The 16,211-nt window shown below is 38.3% G+C and overlaps 1 protein-coding gene across 2 annotated transcripts; it reads left to right on the top strand.

Annotated features, from left to right (window-relative positions):
• Positions 1-1,559: 1,559 nt before the first annotated feature.
• zc2hc1a (zinc finger, C2HC-type containing 1A) lies at positions 1,560-15,456 on the top strand. 2 transcript variants are annotated; one of them, XM_084102802.1, is made up of 10 exons: positions 1,560-1,762; positions 2,417-2,487; positions 3,564-3,680; positions 4,890-4,925; positions 9,398-9,539; positions 9,629-9,777; positions 9,908-10,007; positions 13,472-13,577; positions 13,661-13,765; positions 14,020-15,456. In XM_084102802.1, exons 1-10 carry the CDS (start codon positions 1,747-1,749, stop codon positions 14,153-14,155), a joined length of 978 nt encoding a protein of 325 aa, XP_083958928.1. In that variant the 5' UTR covers positions 1,560-1,746; the 3' UTR covers positions 14,156-15,456. The 2 variants fall into 2 exon arrangements, with proteins under 2 accessions (XP_083958928.1, XP_083958929.1); XM_084102803.1 differs by lacking the exon at positions 4,890-4,925 and having other exon boundaries at positions 1,633-1,762; positions 14,020-15,450.
• Positions 15,457-16,211: the final 755 nt, after the last annotated feature.

Here is a 16,211-nt window from a genome sequence, read left to right as displayed (position 1 = left end):
GTCGCATGTAATTTTGAGACGGTCCCTAAATATGCGTGCGACAAAAAAGTCTTAAGAATGCGCTTCATGTGTCTTTCACTTATAACAAACGTACCCATGTCTTAATGCCAAAGACCGCACTATATCTTTATATGACATTCCTAATTTAAAGTAAAATAATTATTTCTTCTGTCATCTCTATCTCTGCTGTAGCCCAGTCTATGCTATGGTACGGTTACAGTATTGGCCGCTGTGGCTCCCTCAACTCGTGGCCACGACAAATAGATATGTCGCTCTCTCAAAATATGAAGTCGTGGCCACGAGAAAAAATATATCGTTCCCTCAACATATGATCTCGAGGCCACGACTTTGCCACGCGTGGCCACACTCATTGATATATTTGACATATGGGGAGAGAGTTGTGGAAGGCCTATACTTCATATTAAACATAAATATATAGCAGCAAAGGCAACGTCGGCAGTGTTGACGGCAAAATAGGCAACATAATATTTCGTTCTGTATTGACAGGTGCAGTATTTGAAAATCGATAATATTTTTTTAAATTGCATTTATATTTGCATTTATGTCAAACCCTAGACACTTTCAAACATCAAAATGACATTTATTAATATGTATTCGTGTCAAAATGTCATATAAACATCTTTTCCTATTCAATTTTGCATGGAAACGCTTCCAAGACGCTTGCGTGTCGCGTGAAAAATAGGCGTCGGTTCTATTTCTAGCATGCACGCGTTTTCCGCGCGGCTCGAGCGTGGTCACGCAGGCAGTGTGCAAGCTCTAACCTGTTAACATGGGAGCCGAAATAAAAACGGACACGCCACGCAGCTGAGACGCTTACGCCACGCATCCAGTGTGTCACCGGCCTAATGATGTCGTTACCTCAACAAAATGATCTCGTGGCCACGACTTAATATCACGTTCCCACGAGTTTATATGTTGTGGCCACGACAAAAATAAGTGAACCGAACATGTCCCCTCCCGGTCACCGTAATATTTGACACAGCGCCATGTTGAAATAGCGTGGGGACAATATCAACCCTGGCAAAAAGTAAGTGGTGTTACGCCTATGAGCAGACCATGTCATTTCAAATAAAACATTTCATTGAGTAAATTCTGGACAGTGCAGCTGTTGTTTGACATGCATTTCCTATCACACACAGCAGATGTGCTGGGATTCTAACCCAACTAGTTCAGTATTTAAAAGGGCTCTATTGTTCGAGATTTCTTCCAGACATGTTGATTGTTGCTTCCCAGGGGCTTGTGAATAAGACACTTACAGAGTTTAAAAACAGAGGAATATGGTGCAATATGGCATCTCAATTGCAATAGACTCAATTGAATCTTTTGCTTTTGCAAAGTGTAGTTTTGGTCTGGAAGTTTGCCAGTAGATAAGAAGAAGAAAAATAACTTAGGCCCTATATATATATATATATATAAAAAAAAAATATATATATATGCTTAAGTAATTATACCTTTAGAAAATATTTTTCAAAAAAGCCATATATAATATAAAATGTTAGTGGAAGATTATTAATCTTTATGTACATTGTAATGCACAGCCTGGTCGCCTCCCACGTTCCACCTAGCGGCTAGATGCAGGTACTACACAGCGTTTATTTCTGCATGGAAACGGGGAAACGGGAAAAGACCAATCAAAAACAAGGATACTAGCATGTGGAGGGGCCGGCTACCTAGAAGAGCCAAGTTGCTACGGCATCGTCCTTAGTGTCTTACCAAGCAGGAAAGATGGAGGAAATAGAAGGTAAGGCTTTAAATAAGCAAAAGATTCATATGTAAATATATTGTATTTTGTGTATCTAACCTCTAACACTCAGTCCGTGTGTTTGTATAATGGAGAGCCGCTTTGGTTTATTCAGCGCTGTTGTTTGGGGTTATCACCACGGAAGAGAATGACGGTTTGTAGGAAAATAATGACGTTTAACTGTTATTTTAGGGGCTATAGGGTACACACACACACACACACACACACATTATTTATATATATATATATATATATATATATATTGTGACATTTGATTCAGCAAACTTGATTCCATTTCACTAAATTGTTCTGGTGTAACGTTAGGTCTGTTTAAACATAAGAGAAAACAAGGTCAAATGCTTTACATACCATTCAGGATCATTTTTTTCTTTCTCCCTACAAACTGTCATTCTTCAGTTCCTTCCTTTAGCCGCTCTGTTGTTTTGCATGGGCTGACATGATTGACCTATTTTCACATACAGCTGCTTGATCTATTCTCATTTGTTTAGCTAATCCAAAGCCACAGTATCTGAGTAAACTGGTTGCATAGACACACCCAAACATACTAACTCTTTGTTCTATCATTTTTGTGTTTGTTATTTCTGTGTTATCATGATGATCTGTTTCTATTTATATTTTCTGTTTTGTCTTCAGAATCTCCTCCTGTTTCTGAAGACCTGGTGCCCTGCAAAATATGTGGAAGAAGTTTTTTTTCGAGGGTGATTGTAAGTATGTCTTTATAGATGATGAACTGACAGCTGATGGTTGATATAGATTATTTTGCCATTCAAATGTGCTTGCAAACATTTCAAAAAATCCCTACAGGATATAATATATTAAATAATATTCTGCTATATGTTATCATATGTGCATTATTATGCGTTGCCTAGCAAGGTACTAGTATGTTACAGGGCAATTCCACGCAAAACTGTCACATCCATAACGCCAACACAATGCCATTGTATTTAGTTGGCGTTATGGATGTGACAGTTTTGCGCGGAATTGCCCTACAGTACGTACGCAAAAGTGTTTTTAAGAAAGTCTTTTATACTCACCAAGGCTGCAATTATTTTATCAAAATACAGTAAAAATATTAATATTGTGAAATATTATTACAATTTAAAACGACTCTTTTCTGTTTTAATATATTTCAAGTTTGTATTTATTCCTGTGACAGTAAAGCAGAATTTTCAGCATCATTACATTGTCACATGATCCTTCCGGAATCATTCTAATATGCTGATTTGGTACTGGAAAAAATAATAATATATATATATATATATATATATATATATATATATATCTATAAATTACAGAAACGTCTGTCTGTCTGTCTGTCAGTCAGACAGTATGTCTGTTATTTTGATAATGTTAATGACAATGCTCAACATTGTCAATACTGAAAATAGTTGTGCTGCTTAATATTTTGTAGAAACAATGATTTTTTTTTTTCAGGATTCTTTAATGAATAGAAAGTTCAAAAGAACAGCATTTATTTGAAATATGAATCTTTTGTAACATTATAAAGGTCTTCACTGTCTTTAAAAAAAAAAATAATAATTTAATGTATTATTAATTAAAAAAAAATTTTTGTTACTGACTCCAAACCTTAGTGTCCATTACGTGTTGCCTAGCAGTATACTAACCAATTATATTGTTGTGCTGTTGCTATATCAAGATTAGCAACAAGGCATGAATTTCTCACAGGTCACTATGTAAACACAAATTCTAGTATTATTACCCTGTCAACGCAGTGCTGTTACAGTTATTTCATATCTGCGAACCTTATTACCTGTTGTAGAAAAAACATGTGCCGATCTGCCAGAAGACAGTGGCAAAGAGAAGGAAGGTGTTTGACTCCAGCAGGCAAAGGGCAGAGGGGACCGATATTTCTACAGTCAAACCCATAAAACCAAAGGTGAGGAAACAACCACACCATGTTCCCCCTTATGTTCACAGATGATGAGATGTGAACCGTGAGTGATTACATGCAGTATATAGTTAAGACTGATGCACATTCAGGAATAGTGTAGTTGCTGTCAACATAAAATCCGTCTGCAATGGCAAAAGTGTCATTCCCTACACATCATCTTAGTATTATTAGAACAACATAAGTAAAAAGGCAAATAATGCATTCATTTTACTGGATTTCATTGCAGTTTCCAGTACTAGTTAATAATATCTAACAATAATACTACTAATAAAGGTATTTTGTAAGGCTAGTTTACACTGCTCCAACACACAAACATCCAATGAGTCTCTCGAAACTTGGGTGGTCTGGTATAATGAGTTTCTATAATGAGATTTGATAGTGAACCATTGAGTCATTGACAGTCATTGTCAGTCATTGACAAAGAGTGCGTTTAGTTGCACATTCTTAACCTGATTTTGCCTAATAAGCTGACAATGCATATGGTTGTAAACGATTTCCTGTTTTACAACTAGATTTTTGCCTCTTACCCCGATTTTGCCTGGAATGTAAACACGTTAACCTGCATTCTATTGGCTTATTGAAGTGTGCATGTGTGATATGTGACAGGAAACGTCCTTATTGTGGATTTAAGCGCATTTAGACAGAGTAAGCGTTAATCGGTAGGGCAGGAGGAAATATATTGACGCTTTGGGCATATGCTTTTATCCAAAATGACTTGCAGCACTTTCAAGGTATTTTTCTATATTATATAAACCGTCCGTGACCATAGACCTCAATTTACAAGCCTCTTGTCCTCCATTAATTGTTCATTTTTTGTATTATTACCATAGATTTGGTGTGAAGATTCCTTATTACTGATTTTTGCCAGTGTGTGTGTTTCCTGGGAATTGCTAGCGTCATTCTTTATCAGTTGGTCTAAAGGAATATCATGTATGACTGCACCCATACCCTCATGTTTGTTTGGGCAGTGTAAAAAGGACAGTTGTTTCTCAGCTTGCTTGTTTGAAATGTTAAGTGAACATGCCTTGGTTCGGAACAGTCAAACTCTGTTTTGGCCTCAAGCAAGAATATCAAATGTGAAAAAGACCTCGGTCTCACAAAGAGCCTCTGTTCAGAAACTTTTCCTCCACGGCTACCCACATATCTACCCTGATGTCCTAAAATATTCTGAAACCCCTTTTGATTATGTTTCAGTTACAAGGTTCTTCCAGCAGCTCTAAGTCTGATAAAGTAAGTTGAATGTTTGACTTTGTTTATTTTTTTTCTCATAACTGAATTTTGTGTCTCAACATGTCACTTCTGATATTAAGGCGTCAGTGTTTAATATTTGTTAAAAACAGTGGTTCCCTTTCATGTCGGTCACTTCAACGTTCGTCGGAGGGATCCGACAGAAATGGGATCTTCGCAGAGAGACCAATCTACTTGGAGAGAAACTAAACAAGCCAATGCACATTGACATGTGATAATTGCGCCAGCTGCTTCTATCACGCAGTGCAGGTATATAATGAGCAGAAGGTGCAACGCATCTTTGCATTTCGCTTCGGAGGCGAGCTGACTCATGTTCTGTTCCAGGAGTCTTACTTCTAAAGCCTATTTAAGGCTTCAACAGCCTCCGTGCTGTTTTCCCGGATGTGCGTGAAGAACTTTGGCAGTATGGAAGCATATTGGCGCCAATATGGCAAGCCAAACATGCCTAAGTCTGCATAAAAAGTTTTTTCTCTCTCACTATCCTCGTTGGCGGGGTGGCAGTGCTAAGCGCATGCCGCCTCCATCCTGCATGTGATGGCCACCCTGAAACTATGAAAGGCCAAAACACTCATAATGCAGGAGGGTAGTTCTGAGCCGGTGTTGAGCTGCACATGTTGACTGAGATTAAGTCAGAGCGTTGACCCTCGGCCAGACGATGTCCACCCTGGTGGTCCAGAAGCGCCCCCTGGCTAAACCTTGCAGAGGTGCGAGATATCGCCAAGTGTGCCTTCTCAATGCTCTCATCTCACAAGGTGGCCTTTTCGGCGACACTGTCGAGGACTGGGCCCAGCAGTTCTCTGCAGTTCAGAAGCAGGCTGAGGCAATCAAGTGCTTGCCCCTTTGTGCTTCAAGAGCACTCGTGGGCTGCCCCTCAGTCTGATCGTTGCCAAGGGCCAAGGCGCCCCTGTAAAAAAAAAAAAAGGGGGGACTCTGCCACAGCCAGCTCTACAGTGATGTTGAGCCTCACAGGGAACGTCACAGTAGAGCTGAGCGGTCTACAAGGTGCCTCTATGCATTGAAGTGGAACCTATTCGTTGAGTGGTGTTCTTCCTGACGGGAAGACCCCCGAAGTTGCCCGGTTAAAGTTTTAGATGTTAAAGATGCCAGCTTTCCTTCCTGCAAGATGGGTTGGAGCGAAGGCTGTCTCCCTCCACCCTCAAAGTGTATGTTGCCGCTATTGCCTCGCATCACGATGCAGTTGAAGGTAAGTCATTGGTAAAGCATGACCTGATAGTCAGGTTCCTGAGGGGGGCATGGAGACTAAATCCATCTTGTCCCCCCTCTATACCATGCTTGGCTAGTCCATATGTGTATTCTTCACGTTACCTCCCTCCGGGCAGGTCGTGGCTTCCGCAGCGTTCTCCTTCCCCTATGAAGGGCACGCTTTTCCAGTGTTATCCAATGTTCTCACTGAGTGGGTTTTGCGGAACATAAGTGGCCAGGACTCCCTGCATAAGCTAGCATGCAGGGCACTGGAAGGGCCAACAACATGGCGTGTTGTTAGGGATCCCATTTCTGGATCCCTTCGACGAACATTGGAGTGACCGACATGAAAGGGAACATCTCGGTTTCGTATGGTAACCCACGTTCCCTGAAAGAGGGAACAGAGACGTTCGTCCCGTCGCCATGTTGTTGTACCATCGCTGTAGACGGCCGGGTCCCAGGCTCAGCTCCTCAGCGAAAACCAAAGATGTGTTGCACCTTCTGCTCATTATATACCCGCACTGTGTGATAGAAGCAGCTGGCGCAATTATCGCATGCCAATGTGCATTGGCTAGTTTAGTTTCTCTCGAAGTAGATTGGTCTCTCTGCGAAGATCCTATTTCTGTTGGATCCCTCCAACAAACGTCTCCGTTCCCTCTTTCAGGGAACATGGGTTTCCATACGTAACCAAGACATTTCTTTTCGAAGTGGAACTCAACACTGTGCCTTGGATTGACGCTATGGGGAACACCAGTGTGACCGGTGTCTGAAGCACGTGTGTACACAACAATTTCATTAGCCGACGACAGTCCATGATGTCATCACTGGGGCGCCTGGTGCAGCATGGAGGAGTGTGTATTTGTTCCCATAGCATCAATCCCAAGACGCAGTGTTGAGTTCCACTTAGAAAGGGAACGCATCAAGTTACGCATCAGGAAAGGGAGCCTCCTGCGTCTCGTCCGGTGATGACGTCATGGACTGTCTTCGTCCAATGAAATAGTCATGTTTACACACATGCTTCAGACACCGGTTACACTGGTGTTCCCCATAGAAAGGTATCACGATACCCTGCTTTTAAAAATGTTATGATTCTTAATTTTATTAGTACTGGTACTTTAAGAGTGACAGCTGTATGTGCAAATATGATATAGACTCAAAAGATTAAATAGAGCAGTAGGACCTTGATGGACAAGCAGAATACCTTAAATCTACCTATGCAAAAGCTAATTCACAATGAGCCTACTTCCTGGAACTCCACCTTTGATATGGTGGAAGGATTCTGTATATCGCAACAAGCCGTCTGTGCCATTTTGGCTGAAAATCGGAAGAAGTAGCATCTGATGCCTAAAGACTCTGAAATGGCAACACTAGAATTTGTTAGAGAGGTCCTTGGCTTCTAAGCAGCTTTACCGATGTTGTAAATGTTGTAAGTGGAGAGAAAGACCCCATGTTGTCATCTGGGTTGCCACTCAATTGGAAACTACGTTCCTTACCGACAGTGAAGGAAGGAGAAAGCACTCTTTCATGTGAAATGGAAGAAAAATAAGACTTAAAACTTCACAGCAAGATATGAAAGCAGACTTATAGACACTGTTCTAGACCCAAGATTTAAGGAGAGGTTTTTTTTACCATGGAGGAAAAGGTGAAAGCAGTACTTTTACAGAAATCTGTTGAAGCTTCACTACAGCAAAAGAATGAGGCCTAAGCACAGAAACAAGATCAAGGAGGGGCAAAAGAAACTGCTCTCCACCATCAAGTTTGAAAATATGAAGTCATTATTGGCAGCAGGTGGGGCTGAGGGATTCCCCTGCTGACCAATTTACAAGTGAATTCTTGTTGTACAAACAAATGGCAGGAATAAGTGCTTCTGAATACACACTTAGCTGGTGGAAGAACCATGCAGCCCCCATGTCAACTGCCAACTGTCCATGTCTTGCACATTTAGCCAGCAAGTACATGTGCAGTCCAGCCTCAAGCTGTGTTTAGCACATCAGGCTTTATCATTAGACTGAGCACATCATGCTTTATCTGCACATCAGACTTTATCATTAGACTGACTGAGGGAGCACTCTTGTTTTCCTTGCTAAAAACCTGGAAATGGCTAAAGAACTGTCCAGAAGTCCATATGACAGAAACAAAGGTTCAGGTTTTCACATATCCATTTTTCTAGTGACAAAAATCTTTATATTGTGAACCAATGTTTGTTTAATTAAACATAGCTATAAATCTCAGCAGTTGCAACAACAATATTTTTTTGTTAGACCCTGTAGCTGACATCAAAAACTGAGAAGCTTTTTGTTTATTAATAACAACAACAAAACGTTATGTTATCTATTATTTATTTACTTTTCCTGCTATTTTAGGTTTTTGCCATAATATCGTTTAAGTATCTGTATCGTGCTATTTAAGTTAGGTATTGTATCGAAGTCAAAGTTTTGGTATCGTGACAACACCTGCGCAGCACCTCGTTCCCCTTCTCAGGGAGTCATGGTTACTGTCGTAAACTGAGGCGTTACATGTTGTAATGATGACAAAAGCTGCCTGCTTTCAAAGTTCTTTATTACTAGAAACTAAGCATTTCAGTAGATTAAAATAATTAACCATGATTAATTTTGTGATTCCAGATATTTCAAGAACTACACGTTCTTCTGTAAAACCAACAGTTGAGGGGACAAATTGAGAAATGTTGGTTACATGTTGTACATTATGATTTCAATAAAATAAATGAAATAAAGTTTTAATCACTTTATCACTTTTAACTGATTTCAATTTGCATTCACAATGTATAGGTACCATATCAGTTATCAGACAATATTATTATTATTATTATTTGAATTTAATGGTCATTAGTGGATGCATATCAGCCAATATTTGGATATTTATTGTTCATTCACCTTTACCCTATTCTTACATTTTACTGTTACTGTTGCCATTATCTAACACTTAATTTTTTAAATACTTATAATGTAATGCATTATAAATCACAATCTTAAAATGTATATCTAATTTTTACACTTATGTTTTTTTAGTTTTAAGTGTTTTTGTTTTCCATTTTCAATTTACAAAAAGTATAGAATACCATATTGACCCTATATCGTTTTCAAAGCATGAAAATATTTTATTAATTTTAAAAATGGTACATAACTACATTGTAAGTAATTAGTTAATTTATGGCCCCCTTGGAGGTTATGTAGTAAGTGATATAGGAAATTTATATTATCCTTTTAAACTAAATGTTTGCTTTTAAACAGCCTGAACCACCCAAGAAACAGTCGAATTGGCGCCGAAAGCATGAAGAATTCATTGCCACCATTCGCGCTGCCAAAGGCTTAGATCAAGTCATAAAAGATGGTGGACCCCTTCCTCCACCCCCTCCTCCATCCTATGATCCAGGTAAAAAAAAAAAAAAAAAACTTTTTATTGACACTTGAAATAGTTACAGTAATATCAATAAAAACATTAACAGCTATTGACTTCTTCAGATTATATCCAGTGCCCATATTGCCAGCGACGCTTCAGTGAGAATGCAGCAGATCGCCACATCAAATTCTGTAAGGAGCAAGCGTCCAGAATCTCCAACAAGAGCAAGGTTCCTGGAAGTGAGAAAGCCAAACCCCCTGCTAGGATTCCGGTGAGGTTTCACTCACTGTGAACATTCCTTGTGATCAGCCAGTGGTTTATTTGTTAAGTTTATTTAGTGGGGAAAATAAACAGTGCCTTGAGTGGGTTTATATAAACATTGCATGTTCCTGTGTCTGCAGTACAAACCTCCACCACAAAAGAAGGCAAACTCTCCCGCTGTACCTATTGTGTCCTCTCGTCTACCTCAGCGCTCAGCCTATGGGCAGGGTGCTGGCACAGGTATGCATCCCTCAATGTTTTCCTAACATTATTTCAGTTGTAGTGAATGAAAGTGAATGGAAATTCTGTCGTCATTTACTCACCCTCATGTCATTCCAAAGCCGTAAGACTTTCGTTCATCTTTGGAACAGGAATGAAGATTTTTTAAAATAAAATCTGAGAGATTTCTGTTCCTCCATTAACAGCTACGCATCTACCACTTTGACATTCATAAAGAGATCATAAAATTAATCCATATGAATTTCATATGAAATATCAAATGTTCTGCCTAATACACAAGAATTAACCTCATTGGTTCTTGCGGAAGCTCAAACGTGCTGCGTAACACAAGAATGAACCTCATTGGTTCTCGCATGTCAAGCTACAGGGTATCTGCACAATTTTTAAAGTCAATTTTAAGGCTTTTTAAGACCTGAAGAAATCAAAATTAATACCGTACATTAGGGGTGCGCAATATTGACAAAAATATGTCTAGATATTTCCAAAGTTTTGTTGATGATAATAATTAATGATATTTTACTGATTGTGTTTTTGTACTGGTATCCTGGCTGGTTTAGGCCTGTTGTTGACAGCAGACCCACAAAGATATTCATATTTTTTATATTCTATGCAGTGGTCAGTTCACAGTAGTGACCGAAATTAACATTTTTATTAAGGGGCAATATTTGCCACTTTAAATTGATTTCCAGGGGCATTTTCACCTATATATGGACATTGTTTCTAAATGTATTTAGAGGTATGCATCACCTTTTATGTCAAATTCTAACATTCAAATTAAATCATATTAGAATAACACAGTACCAATGTCAAATTAAATCATTAAATTAAAATCCATCCTTGCAGTGTAGAGGTGACACAGAAGCGGCATCAAAACTGGCATTAGCCTACTATATTTACACTTCATTTACAATTGCATAAGTAAAGCTATTCAATATTTAAATATGAAATGATTTATAATTGTAACGTTTTAATTAAAGGATACTTTAAAGGTGCATTGCGCAAGTCTCTGGGTTTTTGCAGAACTATGCCCCCTCTGGCGACAAGCAAAACTGCAACCAGAGGTGTGCACGCTCATGGACCGCTTGCACGAGCACGAGCTGTTCATAACCAAAGGAGCATCAGCTGCACAAATCTTTTGTTTACAGTCATAATGTCTTCAGAGGTAATAAAGTTATAAATCTGCAATTAATTTTAAATATGTGAAAGGAAAGGCATTTGAGTAAATTACACACTTATGTGGTAGTAGAAAACTTCGGTTTTTGTTTCCATCTATCTCCATGTTGAACTGTTTTATGTGTTTACTGTATCCACTTATGATTGTATTATTATGGAAACACGTTCATGAACAATATAAGTTATTACTTTGTAAGGGCTCAAAATAATAATCATATCATACACAGTTGGTCAACAAAGTACACTCAAATGTCTCAAGGTAATATTCATAGATTATTACATCATTTGTTGTCATAGATTTGCCGTATCAGACATTAGAGACTGGGCTATATGTTACCGTTTTATAAAGAAAAAAAGCCAACTGAGGATCCCGTTTGAGCCCTAGAGCAGACCGGAGATTCCAACGAACAGTATTTATATCGTTTTTACCTTTTGTACACAGCCACGTCCAAGTGATCTGCGGGCGCGGGCGCTTCCTAGTGTGTGCAGCAGACCGGAGATCTCTCCATTTGTTGAAAGCCTTCCCGATGTTGACTCTCGTCTTATTCCGACGCCTGTGGCACTAGACAAATTTTTTATTTTCTTTGTCTTACGTGGAGTTTGCGTTGGGGTTTGAAATGAACTACAAGCCGGTCTCTTTGAATCCATCTTCTACTTTTGTCGAAAGTTGACTAAAGTTTTGTCGCTCAAGTTGTCTTCGCTGATACGGAGAATGGCGGCGAATACACAAACCTGCCAGACATAGCCATAGGACATAGCCAGGTGAGAGTGAACGCGCATGACGTCACGCCCAGTCTCAAATTCCGTCCCGAATCCCTCTTATTTATTTTACTGTACAGGATTATAGAGGCAATCGCAGTGATCAGAGAAGGGCTCATTCAGCCCATCAGGCAATTATTTAAGCATGTATGGGTTAGAAAAATATTTTTAACATGAAATGTTGCGCAATGCACCTTTAAATATGAAACTAAAACCACCAGTAGGTGGCGGCAAGTCATTGTCTTAATAAGCGAGTTGTTGGAGTCAACCGATTTGTTCAAACGGCTGATTCATTCAAAAAACAAGTGATTGTTCATTGAATCGTTAAAATTATTCGTTCAAAACGCGGATTTCAGTAAAAAAAAAAAAAAAATCATCGCTGTCTGTTGGACCACGACTTCATTATGATATTCTTGTCGGCGACATAAAGTGAAAATTGACAATATTGTGTCCAAAAAGTAACTCACAATGTTAACTTTATTGTTAATTTAACTGTTGTATAAAATAAATAGCACATTTGCAATTGTGCAAAGGAAAACGGCACTCTTGCTCATGTGATGTTCTAATATAACAACATAATATGATATAAATATAAGACAAAAACTCATTTGGGGACATCTATAACTGCACTGACACATCACGTAGTGAAAGCAAGCATGAGAGACAAACGCGATGTCAGCTCGCACTCGCAGTGCCTCGTACATAGTTAAAACAATGATTACAATATCATCATAGTTCATAGACTATCGCACACTCCTAAGCACATAAAGAATGAACTTACAATTGAACTGACATTTACTCTTTTTCTTCACTCCTCTCGCGTGCAGGAGACAGACGTAGGCTAATATGCTGCCGTAAGTGACGCGAATTGTCACGTGAACAAGCAAATCCACAAAGATAGAATTTAAAAAAAATACGTAGGCCTACGCTAATTAGATAGTTTTAATTTCGAAAGCATTTAGATAAGTCTAAGTCAAAGTGTCATCTAAAATGTAAGACCTTTCATAAGTAAAAATAAGACATTTAAAAAAAATAATAATTTAAGACTTTTTATGGCCTTAAATTTAAAAAATCAAATTTAAGACCTTTTAAGACTTTTTAAGGATCCGCGGGGACCCTGAAGCTAGCATTGAGCTTCTGTTTATCATATCTGATGTGTAGGTTCATGAAGGTTTATATGTGAATAAAAGCCTAAATTCAATCTATTCAGCATATAAAACGATCGTGTCTCTTTATTTGAATGTTTTCGAAAAACTAACAAAGATTTGAAATCTTGCCTCGGCAACTAACTGAAATGAAAAAGTTGAAGTACTGATATATAAAATAAATAAATTATTACAGTATCTCAGTGATACTAAAATAATACTGGCTCCTAGAAAATGACATATGTAAGGGCCTGAACCTGCTCCTAACACAAAGCAATTTTATGGTTGCTGTAGACTTGCAATACAGAACATGAAATGTAGAAATTATACTATATAATCATATTAAAATAAGGACATCAAAACCCCTTTTCCCCTCTCCCTCCACAGGGATTCCCAGCAGCAAAACCTCATCCACTGGCTCAGTGAGGAGCTCATCATCAGGATATTCTCCGTTACAGAACAACTCATTCGACTTGAACAGCCCTCCCTCTGAGTAAGGCACAGAGTCACTGACTAATCCTGTTTTTTTACATTATCTCTAGGCTTTTAAGACCATCATTGCACTTGTGTTTGCAGAGGGAACGTGAAACCCAAGGGCATGGTTTTGCAAAACTCCCTGAGAAGTCCACCTTCTGGTATAGGGATGAATAAGAAGAAAGTCCAAAATGCAGATAATTCAAGGTATGATGTTACAAGTATTCCTGTACTGCACTGCTACATTCTTGGGACTGATGACGAATCCAAATGAAATGGACTAACTGGTCCATCATCTCCTTAATGGTCCCTATTCAAGCACAACACTTGAGTTCACTGCATCAGTTACAAATGGTCTATAGTTGTCCATGTTTTAGGCCAGTTTTCCTAAATCATTTTTGGTTGTAGTTTTGTTTTGAATAGTCGACATTGACTCATTCACATCTTGATCTTGTTTATAGGAATGATGTGAAGAAAGTACATGAAAACAATTACTCTACAATTGGTACCAAGTTTTGCCATGAGTGTGGGACCAAGTACCCCGTGGACTGGGCCAAGTTTTGCTGCGAGTGCGGAGTGAAACGAATGTACATTTAAATAGTACAAATAATAGAAAGACTGACTCACTGTAGCTGCATAAAACTGAGCGTTCCTTTCCAACCTACTAGTGTACTTGGCAAAATCCATGTGCTGTACAAAAATTTCCCTTGTAATCTGCTTCTGTTTATATAGATTGAACCCCATCTCACCCTTCTGCTCAGTTTTTTTTTTTTTTAATGAAAGTGCAATATGATTGGTTACTGCTACAAAATGAGTATTATCACAGTTAAAGTTATGATTTAAATGTTTAAATTGACTTTAATTGATCTAGGCCTTAAAATGGGACCATAACACAAAATCCAACCATTCTGATGTTAACAGGGCAATATCTTATTGTAGTGTCATTGAGTTAATTATTTATTAGAAAAAGAATTCGGTTAAATGTTTCCTGTTAAATGCATTGACTACAGTTCTTTTGCTGTGCAATCCAGTTTTGTATTTCACTTAGTTTTTATACGTGTTGTTTCGTGTGTTTTTAACAGTATTCAACATGAAAACATATTGTAGAAATTGCCATTGTTGTATATTTATTAGACATACAATTCATCACATCTTTTCAACCTTGGTTTATTTAATCTCTTTAACATATTCACACATTAACGCAACATTCAAAACTTAAAGGCAACTGAAATGTCATGTCATGTCACATCCTACCAGAGCGTGCACACCATACTACAATACTCAAAAAAGACTTTACTATGGTATTTTATAGCCTCAGAGTGCTGAACTGCTGTTCAGAGTGAGTGAAGTCAAGGAGCTGGTGTGTGTTTGTGCTGATCTCAAACTCATGTATCTTGAGCATCACTCTGCACCTTATTATGCTTGTACTACTGCTGCTCTGACCACGTCACAGCTTATGAATACATGCTATATGGACAGAAAATTTACCATTAATTGACTGGTAAAAATGGCTCCTGAGTTGAAGTGATCCTAAATAAATAAACTGGTAAACAAAGCTCAGGTTGTGTCCTGTTTGATGTGTTTGTCAACGCCCACCATCAATATCATATACTGTACAATAGATGAGCATATCTATATAACAGAAGATGATGTTGAAAAACCTTTATTTTAAAAGTTAAGTTTATATAAAAATTACAACTAATAAAAACTAACAAAAAGCAAGAAATTGTTAAATAATAAAACCATCATCAGTCTGTTATTCATAAATCAAGAAGTAAACATTTAGAAATTAACAAGAATGCAGTCAAATATATAAAATAAAAATCATTGTCTTATTTTAATAAAAATATGGAATTGGTAATATTAAATAAAGCTAATAAATGTATTCATCCAAGTGCAGTGTGTTGTATTCGTGTTTTTTTATTCCCAGCGAAATAATTGTAACGAGTTAGCTCAAAGGGGAAATATTAATAACTCATAACTTATGATTATGAATATTTGGGTCAGTTACAGTTTTTCTCCATTGGTTTGGCTCATTTCTTGAAACCGAAATTACATTCTCAAAACTCTAAGATCATTTGGTAAAACAGTCTTACAGTTCAGCACAACACTATAGCTCACTTGCAAAAGCTTATATCTGTCACGGCTGAATATAATACAAAAAGGTGCGAGGACTCAAGTGCAGGAGAATGATAGTTTAATTACAAAAAGAAAAACAAACACAAAACAAAACCCACGAGGGGGAAACATAACTAGTAAATACAAAACAAAACCAGAACATGAACTTACTGGAGGATAACGGGGAACAGGAAACATAAGACAATGTACCGACACAGACTGCAAACAAGAGGGGACTTATAAAGGGAAACTAATCAGGAGGGAACAGGTGGAAGAACTCAAACAATAATCAGATAACAAGTGGGAGGGATCAGACAATGACATGAGCACATGGCCCAAAATAACAAAACACCTATGTGCAGCACAAGACAGGACAGGCATGTGACATTACCCGCTCCCTACGGAGCGGCTACCAGACGCTCCATAAGACCAGGGCGGGACGGGAGGGACAGACCAGGGCGGGAATGTCAGTCCATCTAACAGCCAGGGTGGAGACTTTCCCGGCTCGGCGGCGGCCATCTTGTCCGAAGACACA

Source organism: Abramis brama (assembly GCF_963993115.1).
Source record: "Abramis brama genome assembly, chromosome: 24".
NCBI lineage: Eukaryota > Metazoa > Chordata > Actinopteri > Cypriniformes > Leuciscidae > Abramis > Abramis brama.
The sequence above is the reverse complement of the archived record's forward strand: the minus strand, read 5'-3'. Positions and strand labels throughout refer to the sequence as shown.